Source organism: Lemur catta, chromosome 8, assembly GCF_020740605.2.
Source record: "Lemur catta isolate mLemCat1 chromosome 8, mLemCat1.pri, whole genome shotgun sequence".
Taxonomy (NCBI): Eukaryota; Metazoa; Chordata; class Mammalia; order Primates; family Lemuridae; genus Lemur; species Lemur catta.
The window spans coordinates 48403410-48421637 of record NC_059135.1 but is presented as its reverse complement, the minus strand read 5'-3'; the positions used below and the strand labels follow the sequence as shown (position 1 = coordinate 48421637).

General features: G+C 36.8%; 1 protein-coding gene across 20 annotated transcripts in view; it reads right to left on the bottom strand.

Moving 5' to 3' along the window:
• CCDC141 (coiled-coil domain containing 141) overlaps window positions 1–18228 on the bottom strand; it is a 178271-nt gene that overhangs the window by 117444 nt on the left and 42599 nt on the right. For 19 of the 20 annotated variants that reach the window (XR_006736829.1, XR_006736828.1, XR_006736830.1 and 16 more), the window contains exons 3-5: window positions 10973–11164; window positions 6233–6341; window positions 2457–2710 (exon numbers count right to left, since the gene is read on the bottom strand). Coding sequence is in view for 17 of the 20 variants with exons in the window: in XM_045559108.1 (XP_045415064.1) it covers window positions 2457–2710; window positions 6233–6341; window positions 10973–11164 (555 nt within the window). In the remaining 3 variants the exon portion in view is untranslated. Of the gene's footprint in view, window positions 1–2456; window positions 2711–6232; window positions 6342–10972; window positions 11165–18228 lie in introns of those variants that run through there. The other variant, XM_045559121.1, reaches the window with a different exon arrangement.

Genomic DNA, 18228 nt, shown 5'->3' with positions numbered 1-18228 from the left:
TTTAAATTATTAACTCAGTTCCCATTGAACAAGGATGGCTGTTAAGATTATAAAAGTGACTTTTATTTGATCCCACCCTATGAACTCAATATCAATAATGAAATTGGCCTTCAATCCAAGACCAGTCTTTACGTGAGGAAGATGGTGGAGGGGCTAGGAGTGGGAGAGTGTGATATGTTGAGCCTTCACTGTCCTTTGCAGAGGTGATGGTAACAATTGCTAATACAAAGATAGCAAGTTACTCTGTTCCAGAGACTGTTCCAAGCATTTGACACATAACAACTCACTTAATCATCAACACTTTGAGGTAGATATTATTAATATCCACATTTTTACAGAAAACCGAATCTCAGGAAGGTTAAATAATTTCTCGGTTACTCAGCTGGTAAGTGGTAGAGCCAGGATTTGAACCTGGCTAACAGCCTGGCCCCAAAATCTGTTTCCTTACAAGCATGAAGAGACAACAGTTACCTGTATCAATTATTCCAGCCACTGTCACAGCTGCAAGCAAGAGAAAACATAACATGGGTGTTTTAAGATTAAGAACCTAAATTTTATATTTAAGGAAATGACTATCTTACTTATTGACTGACTATATTTAAAATAATATTTATTCTTCTTATTATAACTAAATTAAGTTTGGGTCAAGGACTGTTAGGAATGGAGTCTAAATGAAAGCCTAATTCTCTTACCCACACATGTGCATCTTAAAGCCTTACTATGCCTATGACAGCCTCTTATAACTAAATAGCATTAAAAGACCTCAGCATGTATAAAACAGTAATGTTAAACCCAGGGGAAAGAATCTGGGCTGGATGAGAAAGAATTCATAAATTGTAAGAATTAACCAAAGAGAGGGAAAGTAAAGAAACTAACATTTATTAAGCACCTTTTAAAATGCTAGGCATTGTTCCTACATATTTTACACATATTTCATTTAATCCTTGGAATAACTCTGTGAGTCAGGTATTATTTCCAATTTAAAGATGAGGCCCATCAATGCAGCAATGAGATACTGCTATACACCTATTAAAGTGGCCAAAATCCAGAACACTGACAACACCAAATGCTGACAAAGATGTGGAGCAACAGGAAATCTCATTCTTTGCTGGTGTGAATACAAAATGGTACAGCCACTTCCAAAGACAGTTTAGCAGTTTCTTTATAAAACTAAACATATTCTTACCATGCAATCCAGCAATCATGCTCGCTAGTATTTGCCTAAATGAATTGAAAACTTATGTCTACACAAAAAGCTGCACATGGATGTTTATAACTGCTTTATTCATAATTGTCAAAATTTGGAAGCAATCAAGATGTCTTTCAGTAGGTGAATGCATGAATAACCTGTGGTACGTCCAGACAATGGAATATTATTTAGCACTAAACAGAAATGAGCCATCAAGCCATGAAACAACATGGAGGAAACTTAAATGCATATTACTAAGTGAGAAATGCCCATCTGAAAAGGCTACCTACTGCATGATTCTGACTATATGACATTGTGCAAAAGGGAAAACTATGGAGACAGTGAAAATTCCAGTGGTTTCCAGGGGTTGGGGGAGGAAGCAATGAATAGGCAGAGCACAGAGGATTTTTAGGGCAATGAAAACAATCTGTATGATTCCATAATTATGGATACATGTCATTATACATGTATCCAAACCCATAGAGGTACAACACCAGGAGACTTCTCTCCGCATCACCTCTCCCTAAAAATTTCTTCTGTTTAATCTGTATAGATTCAAGCATGGGATTATGGCAATCAGAAATGTTGCAATAAATATCCCATCTATTTAAATTGGGGTTTTGTAAAGAGAGTTCTGTCTGCTCTTACCCACAAAGGACCAGAATGGAAGGAATGCATGGCCAGCATACTAACAACTGATCAGAGCTGTGCCTATTGTCTGAGTAATGAGCTCTAATGAGCCTGCAAACCCATTAACCCCAAAGCCCTCTGACCACTCAGAGTTCAGCCATAGGCCAAGTTCATAGTTCTTCATTGGCACCAGATCACTCTTCTAAGAACATTATCTCCATTTTGGGCTGACAGACTGTTTTTTTACTGATGCTAGTAACAATCTAGTAAAATTCAGCACCATAATGTCTATCCAACTTCCAAGAAAACTGCAATTAACATTTCAGAATTTTAAAGAAACGTGTCTAAAAGTAGTGACCTGGAAGGAAATGAGACACCAACAATAGAGCAAAGTCATTTTCAAAACCACCCATGGGTGTTCTGCCATTTATAAAATCAATATTATAATGAAAGAAAAAAAATCTTTTTTAATATTACTTACTTGGGAAAACAACATAGTAGTTTGGATGAAAGGCTTTTGGAGCCAAGACCAAAGGATTTGACCATGAAGGCTGAGAAACTGTGCCATGGTATCACTAATCTACATAGTAACCAATGAGCTGAGGCCAGGATGCCACCCAATGCCCCTTTGGGTTACCTGGTTTTCCTGTTGGTCCCACTGACATATCTGCAGAACCTGACCCAGTTCTTGCCACTGTTGCTTCAGGTACTTGTCTAGTTGCCTTCTTCTGTCCTGCAGAAGTTCAAGAAGGCTGTCGATTTTCAGACAGCTGCTGTGAGCTCCCTGAATCAACTCGGGATTGACATTAGGTCCACCACACTTGAAATTTTCTATGAAGTCCATGAGTTGTTGACTTTTGTTTAAAAGGGCTAGCGATCGTTCTAAGAGTTCTAGAAGAAAATTACACAAAAAAGGAATGATGAGATAAACAAGCTTTTATATAGTAATATTTGGACTCAACTTGTTATATATGTGGATTTTATATTAATAAATAATAAGCTGTCCTGCAAGGAATTTAAATGTGTAAACATAAACTGTCTACGAAACTTGAAAGAAACAACTGGTCACACATCATGGCCTATCATTTGCAATAGCACTAACTGCCAAATGAGAGGATGCTAAAGTTCAGTGATAACGTGAGATTCAGTGTAGGGAACGGAAAAATCATGGGATTTTGACACTGTTTCAATCAGTTTTCAGCGGTGTTTAAGCATTCTATATCCTGAGGAGATTGGACTAAATCTGAAGTTTAAAGGCAAATGCCTATAGTGGCCAAACAAAACCTCAATGAACGTGGTGTGGAACAAGATGGGGGTGAGGAGGAGAGTGCAGAAGAAGACCTGTCTATCTAGAACAAGTTCTTATGGAGACGTGAAAGAAACAACTGGAGAAACGAGGTAACAGCAGCTTAGAGGGGGCCTTGCCCATCAGACAGAAGAGCAGTGATTTATACAGCCTTAAAGTAGTAATAAGTACGACTGATTCTCCTTTTATGTATATACAGAGAGGGTGTGTTTCTTTTCCCCTTGCACTGAAGAACTTACAATATTATGAACATTCTTTCCCTGATGTAGCTTCTTAGGTCTTAAGTTCATTTGAAGAAGGGCATTGGAAAACTAGAGGGTGAAATTGTGATTGTTCGGGGATTAGAGTACATTTTCTTCTCCTAATGTCCCTGTAGCACCTTTATTGCTCACTTTTGCATCATTCTAGCACGTCTTACATTGGACTTACACACAAAGAACACTCAATAAACATACTTCGAGTAAGACACTATTCTAAGCTTCAGAGATCCAGAGTCTCACAATGTGGGGATGGAAATAAATAAGAAAATTAATTATTACTAGATAGTGGGTGGGGTGGTATAACAGAGGTACCCACAAGAAGGACAGAAGGAAATCACCAACAAAGGTGTACGTGTCCTACTAAATTGCAGGCTCCTAAGGACAAGGGCCATGTGCTTCCCTGACATGTGGCCCTGGTGCTCTCAACAGGTACAGGTTCAGAAAATGTTTAATTGTGTCTTGCTGGATTGAGGGCAAGTAGGCTGGTAAGCAGCCTGAAAATCACGTTTGCTAGAAAGGACTTTAGGTATGTTTAAGTCAAAGGAGAAAAAACAAGAGGCTATGTTAGTCTTCAACTATTTCAGAGATTTTCATGTGGCAAGGAGGGAAGCCACTTATTATGAAACATTCCAGAGGGCAGAAACCTCAGCCCATTCATCCTGGTCCTCACTTCTGCAGCGTTACAGAATTTAAGCTTCTTATGTGCAACGTTGCCTTAGCATTGCTGGATAAGGAAAAAGCTTAGGTGAAGCTAATTGAAATAAAGTGGCTATTAGGGGTGAGTTTGGTTATAGTTTTTCCAGCTTTTGTCATGCTAACACACACCTTTTGTACTACTCAACTGATTATTATCTCAGAAGCTTATTAGAACTGCTAGCTGCACTTATATTTTATTTCCTTAAATATAAAGATAATAGATATGAAATCCTTAACTAAAAATCAGAGTTTCATCCTTGAGTATACATTTCAAATTAGCTAATCTTAATCATATTGCACTGGATTAGCAGATTAATAAATTTCATCAACTCCCATTTTGTTTGTTTCGTGAAAACATTTTATGAAACACCATTGGGCATTTGAATTGGGAGCCAGGTCTCCTGACCAGAGAGTTCTCTGCAATCCCTGTGCTTGAAGTATCACATAGAGGTGCACAAAAATGTCATGATAAACATGCCATCAGGAAAGAAGAATATTTTGTCATCACTAAAATAACTATGTTTCCTGTCTTCAGCTAGCATTTCATCCGTCTCTTCCAACTGAGAGGAGGCCAATGGACTCATGAAGGCTATACCTCTGAAAAGCAAGACATTGGTTTTACTATCAGCTGGATGCCAGGGATGTGTAGCTTAAGGCCCCCAAACAAAGTAGCATGCACCCCATGTAAACTGGTTCACTGCATCACAGATACTAGTGACTTTGAAGGAGTCAATATCAGCAGAAACAACCACAAACAGCATTAAGGTTACTTCCCCTGCCAGCTCCATCCCCAAACATTTATGGAAAAGTCCCTACTTCCACAATCTCCCAATCCCCCTGCAAAATGCTTTCATTGGATTGCCTCAATAATGAACCTCTTTAACAAAAGCATCAGTCACTGTCAGGTTTCTGGAGGTAAAACTGCTGTGTGATGATCATGGTGGGTGGAAGAAGATTGAATTGAGACAACAGAACCCACCTGTTACCTGGACTCCATTTGCCTTCCAGTCTACTGGGAGGACTTTCATGTGATTCTGCTCATCCCCTTTGGACCCAGCTAGATCACTGCTGCTGCATAAAAACGTGCAGGCACTGCTTTAATGCAGAATCTTTTGATGCTGTTTCTAATCCTGTTTAGTGACAGGTCCTACAGACCAAGAATCAGTTAAAGTTACATGTATATATTTGGTAGGATCTCATAAAAATTTACACAGGAAAGATCGAGTCCTTTAATCGTTGAGTTTTGGAAAAGTTGTGATAAGTAATTAGTCATAATCATCTATGATCTACGGTCCTATAAGGGTGATATAAACAAAAAAATCTACTTGTGACTTTAAAAACATCTTCTGCCCTGTCCAGCATGACAGGCTTGTAGAGCTAGAAGTCAAATTTGCACTGTGATGAATTCAGAAAGTCATTCCACTCAGACCCAGTTCTATTTGGCAGTAAAATTAGAAAACACATTAGGAAGAAAAGAGGTGATCGTTTCTATCTATTTATCAAACCTACTCCTAAAGCAAAAGATGACAGGTCACTGCTACAAATGCCTACAAAAAACCTACAAATGCCTTTCCTGCTCCAGTTCTGGCCTATCCCAAATTCTAGTGGAAAGGTCTGGCATACGAATTGTTGGTTAATAATTAAACTATCTTTATAGTTGTTCAGAGGGAGTTGAAAACCTTTTTTATGTAGTGTTTTATTAGATTTCTATCTTGGAAAATCTCACTATTTCTTTCTTATTTAAAGGATGACCTTCATTCCTTGACTCTTAGAAGGAACATTCACTGAATTCAACCATTTATTCAACCAAGAAATATTTCTTGAGGTTCCATGATGTGCCGGGCACCTTGCTAGATGCTGAGGATAAAAGGATGAACAAGGTGGAAATGGCTGCTGTCCTCAACAACTAAAACTAGCAGATTAAATAACTGAGTCTCCTGGGGGATGCTTCCTCTGCTGTCCCCTTAGAACCATTTACAAATAGTTCTTTTTTTTAGAAGACGAGCAAAAAGAAAGCTTTATTTAAACTTTCTTGGAACAAGTTGAGGTATGCATGAATAAATTAAAAATACACATTGATACATAAGCATTCTCATATTAACATCTTTAAAAACCTATAAAAGTTTCCATGAGAAATAACATATTTCTTGCCTTTAGTATGATGTTCATGAAGCTGAAGAAGTGATTTTAAGGACTCAGCACTCTCAAATTCATGAGTATTCTGGAGAAAATCTTCAGCTTGGTCTATTTTAATAGCAAACTACAACAGAAATACAAGGGAAAGATATTTGAAAAAAATTAATGTTCCACTTTTTGTTATTTGTAGACTTTTTCATAAATTAATGGCCTAACTATGTGTGTGTTTGTGCAAGTGTGTACATTTGTGTGTGTGTTTGTGTGACGGTGTGTTTGTGTGTGTGTTGGCTTAGGGTGTTTCTGTGAGAGTGTGTGTTTGCATGTAGCCAATTTACAAAGTTGTTGGCAGCTAGATTAATATTACTATATTAGAGACAGAAATGATTTCAGGAGTTTTGCAAGGCTTTGCCCTGAAGGAATATGTGAACCTGTTAGTTCACATATCAAAAGCTGCCTCGCCTCAGGAGGACGTCTCAATGGTCAGTAGCAGCTGCTTTCCAAGGTAATGCTGAAGTCTCAAGCCTGTGGTTCTTGCCTGCTTTGAACGACAAAGCAGGTTTGCATGGAGCCATGGGAAGGCAGCTGATCAAAAAGACATGCCACCCGAGAGACAGACACCTGTGGCTAAGAGCAATCAGCCTAAGGGACAGCTCTTGCTCGCTGGACTTCTGAAGATCTGTCGCAATACACAATAACTAGATAAAATATGGAGCCACTATGTCTCTGTTTAACTTTTCTGCTAAAGTAATAGTTTTACCTTGAAACTTAGAAGTTTGTCCTAAAAAGATTTTGTAACCGTTTGTTCACATAGATAGAATTAATCAAGGGACCTATAGAAGCCTTTTGGGAGACTTTGAACCTAAACTAAACTACCTGTTATTATGTAAATCTGTTACCCCTGGTAACCGATCACTGTACCTATAAATACTGATGTAAAACTTCAGTTTTGGCCTCAAAATTCACGGGAATATTTTGGGGACACCCAAGCACCCTTGCTTTTTCTATATTCATAAATCTATTCTTTATAAACTGTATTTTTGCCTCTGTGTATTGTTTTGTTTCTATTTTCTATTATTTTTCCATCCTTTGTGACAACCCCTGCCTGAGTGACCCGATTCTTTGCTGGGACAAAGTGTCACGGTAAGAACTTTCTTTTCCTTCCCTTGGATTCCTTTCATATTTAGAAATAAGTTTGCTGAAATAAACCAACTTGTTTACTGTGCAAATGTCTGTTAAATTTTTCAAACAAAACTATTGTGTTCTATGTAGTGAATACAGTCACCTTCAACATTCTAAGGCAGTTAAAGAATAAGCAAAAAGTTTGCTAAGGGAAATCAACAAAAGGATGGCTAACAAGTAACCTATATAATTACGAATAATTTTAACGTAAGAACTCACTTAGAAGGTTGAAATAGTTATTTTTTTCTCTATGATTGAACTTAGAGGTGAAATATGCAAGTTTCAGAATAATAAATAGTCTAATCTCAGTTTTTATACAAAGCAAAAAATATATATTAATATATTTGTACATAAAGTGGTCTCAAAAGATACAAACCAAATGGTGACCTTAATAAGAAATGAGATTAAGGATGAGTGAGGTGAGGTAAACTTTTAGTTTTGAGATTATAATTTGTAACTTTATTTGCATTTTATCAATAATTTTATGCATTTTTATATAAATAAAAATGAGGTCAGATAGAGCAAGAATGACAAATGAAAAATTTCTCCTCTATTTCAAGGAAAATGCACGGTAATTTCACACCCTAAGTGGTGAGGAATATGACTGGTCTCTCTTTTTGTTTTTCTCCATGGAGAAAATAGGAGAGAGAGAGAGATGCTTAGAGTGATGTTAAAATTCTCACGGAAATAATCTTAGAAACAAATTTTAGAAGAGGCTAAAATGTATTTGGTTATGTTATCACAGTATGTCTATAGTGGTAGACAAATAGCTGGTTTGTTCTAGCACAGAGTCAATGGTAATTATTATAGTTTACAAGAGCATTTTTTATTTCAAAATATTATAGCAGTACAAATGTTTTTGGTTACACAGATCACTTTTGTAATGCTTGAGTCAGGGCTATAAGTGTGCCCATCACCCAAATAGTGTTCATTGTATCTGTTAGGTAGGTTTTATGCCCATCTCGTCTTCTCCTCTCACCCCTGCTTGATTTCTATTAAGTTTTACTTCCTTCTGTGCACATGTGGGCTCATCAGTTAGTTCCAATTTAATAGTGAGTACATGTAGTGTTTATTTTTTAATTCTTTAGATACTTCACTTAGGATAATGGTCTCTAATTCCATCCAGATTGTTGCAAAAGGCATTAATTCATTTTCTTTTATGGCTGAGTAGTGCTCCTATAGGAGTACGTTAGTCAATATGTTCACCTTTGGATTAGGTTTAGAATAAACTAATTAAGGGAAAGTATTGATGTGAAGGACATAGCAGCCTACCACAGTGCTTGTCCTCTTTTTCAAGTCTTCTCCAAACTATGAGCTTTGAATTTGGTGATTTTTAATGTTTTCTGAAACTATTGGATTAACACAATCTACTGTATTTTGATTATTACAACAGCCTTATAAAATCCAATTGTAAATGGAGGGGAATGGTGAGAGAGAGACTGACGAGCAGGCGGTCACACTGTAGAAATGCAGAGGCCTCTGCCATCCTCTTAGAACAGTCTGATGGACATCTGCTGTTGTCACTTAGGGGCAGTGCTCCTAACTTGCAGCAGTGTTTGAGAAGGGAATAACTTACCGGACAGTTAAATCTGTGAGCCTGACATCATTCTATAATAATAATCAACTACGCAATAAGAAGTCATTTTGTACTTCGAAGGAACTCCTGCATGTACACAGTTCATTCATTAAGGGGATCATATCCACACGTTATTTATATCTGTAATTCATTCAATTTCTAATAACTGATTTTAAAGATACTCCTTAAAGAGAACTTCAAAGAGAGAGAGAGAAAAAAAACAAAAAAAAAAAACACCACTCCAAATAATGTAGGTTATTTGGTTTTTCCCTATAGAACATTACAAAAATTTTTCAAGTCACTGTATAACTTATATCTACATTTTAGCTTATTGAAAATTAAAAATAAATAGATCTATAAGCAAACAATGCTTTATTCAGAAAAAGCTTTCCTAAAGTTCTGTTAACTTTTATCTTACTGATATTTTCTTTTCCCACCTAAAATTTATACTTTTCTTCTTTCTGCAGCTTATGTAGGGTAGAAGTGGCAACAGGGGAGCACTTTTCAAAGACCCTAGAGTTAATTTTACCTTCTTCTTTTTTATCACTAATGAAAATTGCTTTGGCATGCAAAAGGGGCACGAAGATTATGTAGGAGCTTGTCTGCAGCTTAGTATGAAATGCTCCACAAAATTGGAAGCAGGATATTACGAGAAACAATTAGTCTTTTCACTAGATCCAATAAAAGCTTGCTGAAGTATAAGAATAAGAGTGCTGGTCTGAATTATGGTTTTATGGTTTGACTAGTATTTCCTTTTACTTCATGCAATATCCGAAAGTAATTTGCTCATCGTGGAAAAAATAAGCTAGCATTAACACTAAAACACAGCGAGAAACAAACACTGGGGCTAATGTTAGAAAAAAGATAATTTCCTGTGCTCAAAAGAGCCAAGTTTCAAGGGCAGTTGACACCTACCCCGCACTTACTAAGATGGAATGAATCAGGTGTATCTATAATTTGGCCTCTGTAGGTATATTTCAGCTGTTTTATTTCTTTTTGGGAAAAAAGATTGCATATGGAACTTTTCCCCACGATGGTCTCTAAAATGAACTGTGAGTTGGACTTTAGTGCTCAAATTGTGGAAAACAAACCTTGGAAGTTACAATAAAGTTTTTGCTCTTCCCTTTTGCTTTTAAACGAGTTCATGATGCATGAGATTGTCTACCTTAATTTTGATGTTCTATTACTAATCTTCTTTCCTCCATTATTTTGGATTTAAGTCCCAAATTTTCAGTTTAAAAATGTCATATTTTTCAAAGCTAGTGCTTTATCATAATGAAGCAGTGCTCTGACATCAAAATGAATGTGCTCCCACTTGACACAGAAGGTAAAAGTGAAATCTCCAATAACTGTCTTATACCAGATATAACACCTCCTTTGATAATGTTCTTTGGATCTCACATTTTGAAATTGGGAACCTCAAAAAAATCACATAATTCAAGAAAAATCACAGGGAGAAATTACTGTCTTAGGTCTAGGACTTTTTCCTTCCGTTAAATTTTAATGAGTTCAAGCTATGAGAAATCAACTATATACCTTAGAAAAGTATTCTATAAAATACTTTAAGTACAAGTCAAACATCCCATGGAAAATTATGTAATTGCTTTTTTAAAAAAATAAGCAGAAGAAATTTTATCCTCCACCTTTTAGCCAACAAGAACACTCTAGACCAGTATTTCCTAGTAATCTTGTAATTAAGGTAACTGTATGACTATCTTCTAAAGAGGGAAATAAATCATGACTTCCGAGTTAGAGTTCCTATTTTTACTTAATGTTTTACTTAATTTTAGTTAGCTGTACTTTGTTTTTGTTTGAAGACCTACACTTAAAATATTAACAATTTTATTTTTTGATAATCAAAAATTAAATGTATTGTATATGTCTTGATTATTCTGCCATTTTGTTGAACTGACTGCATTGCCCATTTGTGGAAATAAAACATTTCAGGAGTGCTATTCATTTGCTCAGACGTAGAGAAGGGAGTTTTAAAAAATACAAACCTCTAAGGCATTTTCAAAAAATTCAGAGGTCAACCTAAGGAGCTCCCTTCTTCTTTCAAGCATGGAGACCAGGGCAGCCCATGCTTCACCCAGAGTCTTGGCCATGGCTTCGTACACCTGACTCTGATCCTGGTTCTCTTCAGCTGTCTTGTCTGCTTCCTGCAAGAGTTCCCATACTCGATCTTCCAAAGCCTAAGTCCAAGAGAAAAAAAGGCATAAAGCAGAGTGTTACTCAATGTAAGAACACAGGATCACATTTTAAACACTTGGATGTTTGAAACTGCATGTGGTCTAAGGAGTACTAGAAGAGAATATGTAAACACAAAAACTTACTATTTATTCTAATAATTGTCATTAATTGTTAATATGTCTGTGAAACTTAATGTACATATTAAGAATACATTCTTAAAAGAGAATATTCATAATGTAAACATTAGAATATCTGTAACCAACATTACAGAGTTTGGACAAAATATGGAAAGTGAAGCGGAACGTGTGCTTCCATAATTGCCTCATTCAGGGATAGGAAGAGGAGTCAATAGATTCCATTTAGTTCTTAAAGTTGGCACCAAAATAAAGGCATAATTTTTTAAAATGTAGTAGGCTAAGAATAGTATGCATAAATTCTAAAATATCAACAGAAAAAATAACTGAAAATGTGATAAAACAAAATACAACAAAGCAAACAAAAGAAATAGGAGCAGATTTATCAGGACACACACATGCACACAAAACAAAATGTATAATTAAATATCAATTAACACAAAAAAGTAGGTAAGTTAACAAAAGAAAGCAGGACTAGCAATATTAATATCAGACAAATTATAATAGAAATCAAAACAAAAATCATTAAGGCTAAAAAATGACATTTTATATTGATAAATAGTACAATTCATAGTATAGGTAAGGGACTCATGAACCTTTATGTTTGTGACATTGAAATATTTCAAATAGACATAATCAGTCAGACTACAATATAATAAAATTAGAAATAAATAACAAAAAGCTCAGATTATAAAACAAATCGTTAAGAAAATTTAAAAAAACACTTTGAAGAATAATTCTTAAATCAAGTAGAGAATACAAACTACAATTATAGGCTTTAAAAAATAATAATAATGAAGTCACTACATTTAAAAACCTATAATATACAGCTCAAATAAAATATATAGCATTAGATAATTTTTTTAAAGAAAGGCAAAATAAATTAATTAAACATTCAAGTCTAAATTATAGAAAAATGCTAATTAAATAAAGCAAACATTAAGGAGGATAAATTGATTCAATACAAAATCAGAAATTGGCAAATTAGAAAAAAAAATCAGAATTGATTTTTTTAAAATAATTGATTCATCGAAAAGCCAATGAAATATAAAAATATCTGACAGATATCAATTAAAATGGCTGAGTAGATAGCTACCAGGGCCCACCTCTCTATAGAAATGTCAGAAAAGCAAGCAAAAACTGTCTTAATCAACTTTTTCAGAATTCTGGAAAGTAGTCAAAGGTTTACAGTACCCAAGCAATGTCAGAATGGCCATTATTAAAAAGCCAAAAAACAATAGATGCTGGTGGAGATGTGGTGAAAAGGGAATGCTATACCTGTTGTGGAAATGTAAATTAGTAACAACCTCTATGGAGATTTTGCAAAGAACTAAAAGCAGACCTACCATTCACTCCACCAATCCTACTACTGGGGATCTACCCAAAGGAAAAGAAGTCTTTTTATAAAAAAGTCACCTGCATTTGGATGTTTAACTCACTTCACAATTTCAAAGATAAGGAACCAACCTAAGTGCCCACTGACGAATGACTTGATAAAGAAAAAGTGGTGTATATATACCACGGAGTAACACTCAGCCACCAAAAAGAATGAAATAATGTCTTTTGCAGCAACTTGGATAGAATTGGTGGCCATTATTCTAAGTGAAGTAACCCAGAAACAAAAAACCAAATACCGCATGTTCTCACTTATAAGTGGGAGCTAAGCAATGGGTATGCACGTTCATACAGAGTAGCTTAATGGATATGGGAGACTCAGAAGGGGAGATTGTGAGGGGAGGTGCAGGATGAAAAATTACCTATTGGATACAATGTACACTATTCAGGTGATGGGGATATTAAAAGCCTAGATTTCACTATGCCATTCAACTATGTAACAAAAAAAAAAATCACTTGTACCCCCTAAATCTATTTAAATAAAAAATACCAAAAAAAAAAAGAATACATAAGGAGAAGAAAAATAGTAAAACTTCTAAATTCTAAGATAACTCACTCATATGACAAAGAATGCAGTAAGAACTGAAACAAGGAGAATTTAGTAGTTCCATGGCAGTGATGCAGGGGAGAATAAGAAATAATGGAATGAGTTGATTCCAGAGAAAAGCGGGTAAACATTTAACCTCCCAGTGAGATTTCTCAGATTTGACACAAAGGTGATAAGATAAATCTGAAGATTGGCTATTACTATATCTAAGAGGAGTTGCCTTAGGAAGTATTTTTTACAGAGTCCTCTTGGCCTTGTTAAACACATATAAAAAATTCCTCTTAATACTGTTCTTTTCCCACTGAAATGGCACTATATAAAACAGTGCTGTAGAGGTTTTGTAGACAAGCAGCTTGAAGAACTACAATTCTGGCTTCCACTATTTCCTGGGGACTCTCCCATGACCTCTAGTGTGAACCACAAAATGTTCTATTCATTGCAGACCCAAGGCCAGAACATTCTTGCAGAACCCTCTGGATTTAATTTGGTACAAGTTACACTTGGGATTTTTCCCAAGAAAGCCAATAGACATTCTGCTTTGGGAATCTGCAGAAAATTATTCACTCAAAATTCTCTCAGAATTTTAGATCATTCCTGTGGTGCTGGGATCAGAGTCTAATGCTACCCAAGGCCTGTCAAACACCATCTGAAATACTGGAGGAAACAGGGATACAGAGCGAACTAGGCAGGATTCATAAACAGGGGTATTTCTCAGCCAATCCAGAATCTCAGGGAAATGACTAAAGTGTGTTTCCTATGAGTTTCTGGAAATAGAGCATGATCTGAACCCAAAGCCAGAATCCACCGGCCACGTGTTTAATGTTTGCACTTGGATTTCTGTGATACCACTTCCTCAGCCTTGGTAAAGGTGTTGGGAAGGCCATGTGATTCTTCTAGTGGTCCCCAGCTTTGTAGGTGTGCCCACGTGCCATGTCATCTACGAGCCAGCCCTTCCCTTCTGAATCTAGTGATCACTCATAGGCTGACAGCCACTCAGGAAATACTATTTTATTTTAACACCCATTGCTGAGCCACCATGGAGATGACCTTTTTCTTTTCTCTTCCCCTCGAGGAGCAGGGCATGTCAGTTAGGCAGGCTGAAACACAAATGCTAGTAACGTACTAATGGAGAGGGCTAGAGAGCATAATACCCCATGCACACCAACGACAACGATTTCAAGTTTGTGAAGGAGACACAGAGACCTAAGTTCTGTCTTACTTCTATTTCTAGCTCCAGCACCTATCACTGGTTCTCAGACATGTTGGGCATTCGTAATTGTCACAATGTGTGTGCATGTGTGTGGCGGCACAGATAAAGGATTGTCTCACCAAATAGCATCCCTACTGAGAAACACGGAATGCCCTGCACATATCAGAGGCTCAAAAAATGTTGGTGGCGGAATGTGTAGGAACAATCTAAGAGGTTTCTTTCACTGTCTCTTGACAATCATTTCCCTTTCTTTCCTGAGCTGTTAGAGCTAGAGGAGACATCAGAGGCCAGTTGTTTCAATGGGACATCAATTTTAGGATGCCTCTAATAAAACTGCCACACAGCACTGACTCTAGAGCAGTGGGGTTCCCTTACTTTGGGAACAGATTCTTCCATGACTGTTAGAAGTTTTTTTCAACTGGACCAAAGTCTGCCTCCTCATTCCCCAGACTGCCAGGATTCCCAGCTTTCCATTTATTAAAAAACTCCTGATGGCATCCTCCAAGTCTTCTATCTCTCTCACTTCTTACTTAGGTTTGAAGAGTTCTTTCAGAAATCTCACAGGATTTGTGTACTATAGAAATTTAAGCCAGGCAAACTTGAGGATACAATTTTGAACGTAGAAGTGAGCCTGGTGGTCCCGCCTTCACCCCGTCTCCTCAAGCTGCCCCTCTCTGTCACTGTTGGCTGGAGATGGAGACTGAGATGCTGTCTACATGGAGGGAAGCAGAGAAACAGCTCTTCAAGGTCGAAGATCATCAAAAAACAGTATCTGAAAACACACTTAAAAGGAGGAGAAATCTCATTTTGGCATGCCTTTATCAATCAATTCCGTAATAATACTGCAATATAAATGAGAATTTTGTATAGTGCTTTATAGTTTAAAATTTATATATCATCCCTCCGGTACTTATAATATTCTCAATTACCAGGGATCTATAGAAGGTATTTCACTTGAATGGAGTGTCCTTTACCTTCTTTTAAAGCTAAAACCAAACTATTACTTGCTCCAATACAATGATACCCTCAATGACTCTTACCATTCAGGGAAGATAAGACCTAATGGAACCTGCAGTTAGTTATGCATGAACATATTCACTCAGCCATCCTCTCACTCGTTCAACAAGCACTTTTCAAGCACCTCTCAAGTAGTACAGAGCGTGGTAACAGATACGAAAGATTGAGAGAGGACCCAGTTATTGTTGTATTGTTTTCCTTTCCTCCATGCTCCAGCTTTTTCTTAATACTCATCCACTTCTCAACTCATTCTTGATTAGTTTCTGTCACCACCCTCCTACTGAAATATTCTTGTGTAGGTCCGTATGACCTTACATCGTTCAATGCCAACAATCTTCATTTCATAACCTCTTTGTGATTAATACTGTTGTGTGCCTCATTAAAATATTTTTTCTTCCACTGGCTATTGTGCACTCTGATTTTCCTTTTGTGCTTCTGTCTTCTTTTACAAATATACTTTTTCTGTGTATTTTTAAACATCTAGGTGTTCCAGGATGCTGTAGTCTTCGCTCTTTTCCTCTCACACAACAAGTGATTGTCAGGAGTGGGGTTGGAAATCATCTGGGCAACTTTCTCAAACCACACTCAACTTCCTCCAGAAACATTGGTGTGGTCTTGATGGCAGAGGGCAAGCAACTCCAAAGTTTGGATGTGTTATCACAAGCCACGGGTGTTGAGTGGATTGCGTCTCTGTACAATTCAAGGTGGGGTGGAGAAGAAAGTGCAATAGTCATTACTCAACACCCTCTTTCTTCCCTTTTTTTTTTTTTTGAGACAGAGTCTCACTTTGTTGCTTGGGCTACAGTGCCGTGGTGTCAGCCTTGCTCACAACAACCTCAAACTCCTGGGCTCAAGTGATCCTCCTGCCTCAGCCTCCCGAGTAGCTGGGACTACAGGCATGCACCACCATGCTCAGTTCATTTTTTTCTATATATATTTTTAGCTGTCCACATAATTTCATTCTATTTTTAGTAGAGACGGGGTCTCACTCTTGCTCAGGCTGGTCTCGAACTCCTGAGCTCAAACAATCCACCCGCCTCGGCCTCCCAGAGTGCTAGGATTACAGGCGTGAGCCACCTCGCCCAGCCTCAACACCCTCTTTCAAAGTGAATATGTTAACTCTTATAACTACAAACTCTGAGTACATAATTCATTTCTCCTGATTTTTGAACTCTACTGAAAATCTCCACCCAGACATTCAACAACTAGCTCAAACTCAAAACATCAAAAACGGATCATGCCGTTTTCACCCTGTCTGCAACTCACCTGGAGTTGCCAGGAACAGAACACAGAAGACCACCTTCACCCTTCTCCCCAACATCACCTTCGACTCCAATGTCTAACCTTCTACACGCTGTTCAAACCCTCTTCTTTTTATATTTCTCTCCCTGTACCTCAGTTTGGTCTCTCAACATTTCTCGCCAGAATTCCTATCACAGCCTTTCAACTTGTCCTCCTGCCTCTAGGCTCACCCTCACCCAATCCATTCTCTGTCCTGACACCACACAGATCTTTCTAAATCAGAAATATGTCACTCAGCAACTCGTAAATCTTTCCATGTTTCTAACTGATTTTAAGATAAAATTCAAAGTCCAAGCATAGTAAATAAGATCCTCAATATTTAATTCCCTTTCTAGTCTTACCTCTTGGCTTACTTTCGCACACAGTTCTGTAGCCTTCAGAAACTCTTGTAGTTCCCTAACTCTCCTATGGACTATCATCCGTGTCTCAGCCTAGAATACTATTCCTGCTGGCCTCCCACTCTTCCCTCTCCCTCAAGTGACTCGCCTATGCCTGAACAACTAACTCTTCCTCATCTCTCAAAACACCGTTCAGGAGTTGCCTCTTTCAGCAAGCCTTCCCTGACCTTCCTCCTCCACTTCTACACAGGTCAGGAGTATTTTCCCCTTTAAAGTGTCTTCCACCATTATAGAAATTATTACAGTGCATACATTTTCTACTTTTCTGATTATAAAATTAATGTAATTTTATACTTAAAATGGAAAAATACCAAAGTAATTATAAAATATAAAAATTATCCATAATCCCACTGCATAGAGATACCCACCATTAATGTTCACGTGGTTTTGCGCGCACACACACACACACACACACACACAATTAGAATCATATGGTATAGATCAGGGATCAGCAAACTATTGCCTATGGTTCAAATCTGGCCTGCTATCTCTTGTTGTATGACCTGTGAGCTAAGAATAACTTTTACATTTTTAAGTGTTGAAAACAAAATTTTAAAAATACTACTTCATGAAATATGAAAATTATATGAAATTCAAATTTCAGTATCCATAAATAAAGTTTTATTGGAACATAACCATGTCCATCTGTTTATGTATCATCTACAGCTGTTTTCACACTACAACAGCAGAGTTTGAATAGTTGCAACTTAGAAAGCAATATAACTCTAAAATATTTACCTGAATATTTTAAGATTTAGGTAAAATAGCCTAAAAATATTTACCATCTGACTCTTTAACAGAAAAAGTTCATTGACTTCTGGTATAGACAGCTGTGCATTGTTATTCTGCTTCTCATCATATTACAAGTCCTTTCTTTTTTAGCGTTTTGTAGCAATATTATCTTTAGCAGCTATCAAATACCCCATCACATGGATGATATAATTTATTTAATTATTCCCGTTTTGTTAAATTTTAAATATGGTTTGTTTCCATTTTTAACTATTATAATATTGGGCTGAGTAAATTCTAATATTCATTTCATTTAACTTTTTGATCCATTCAT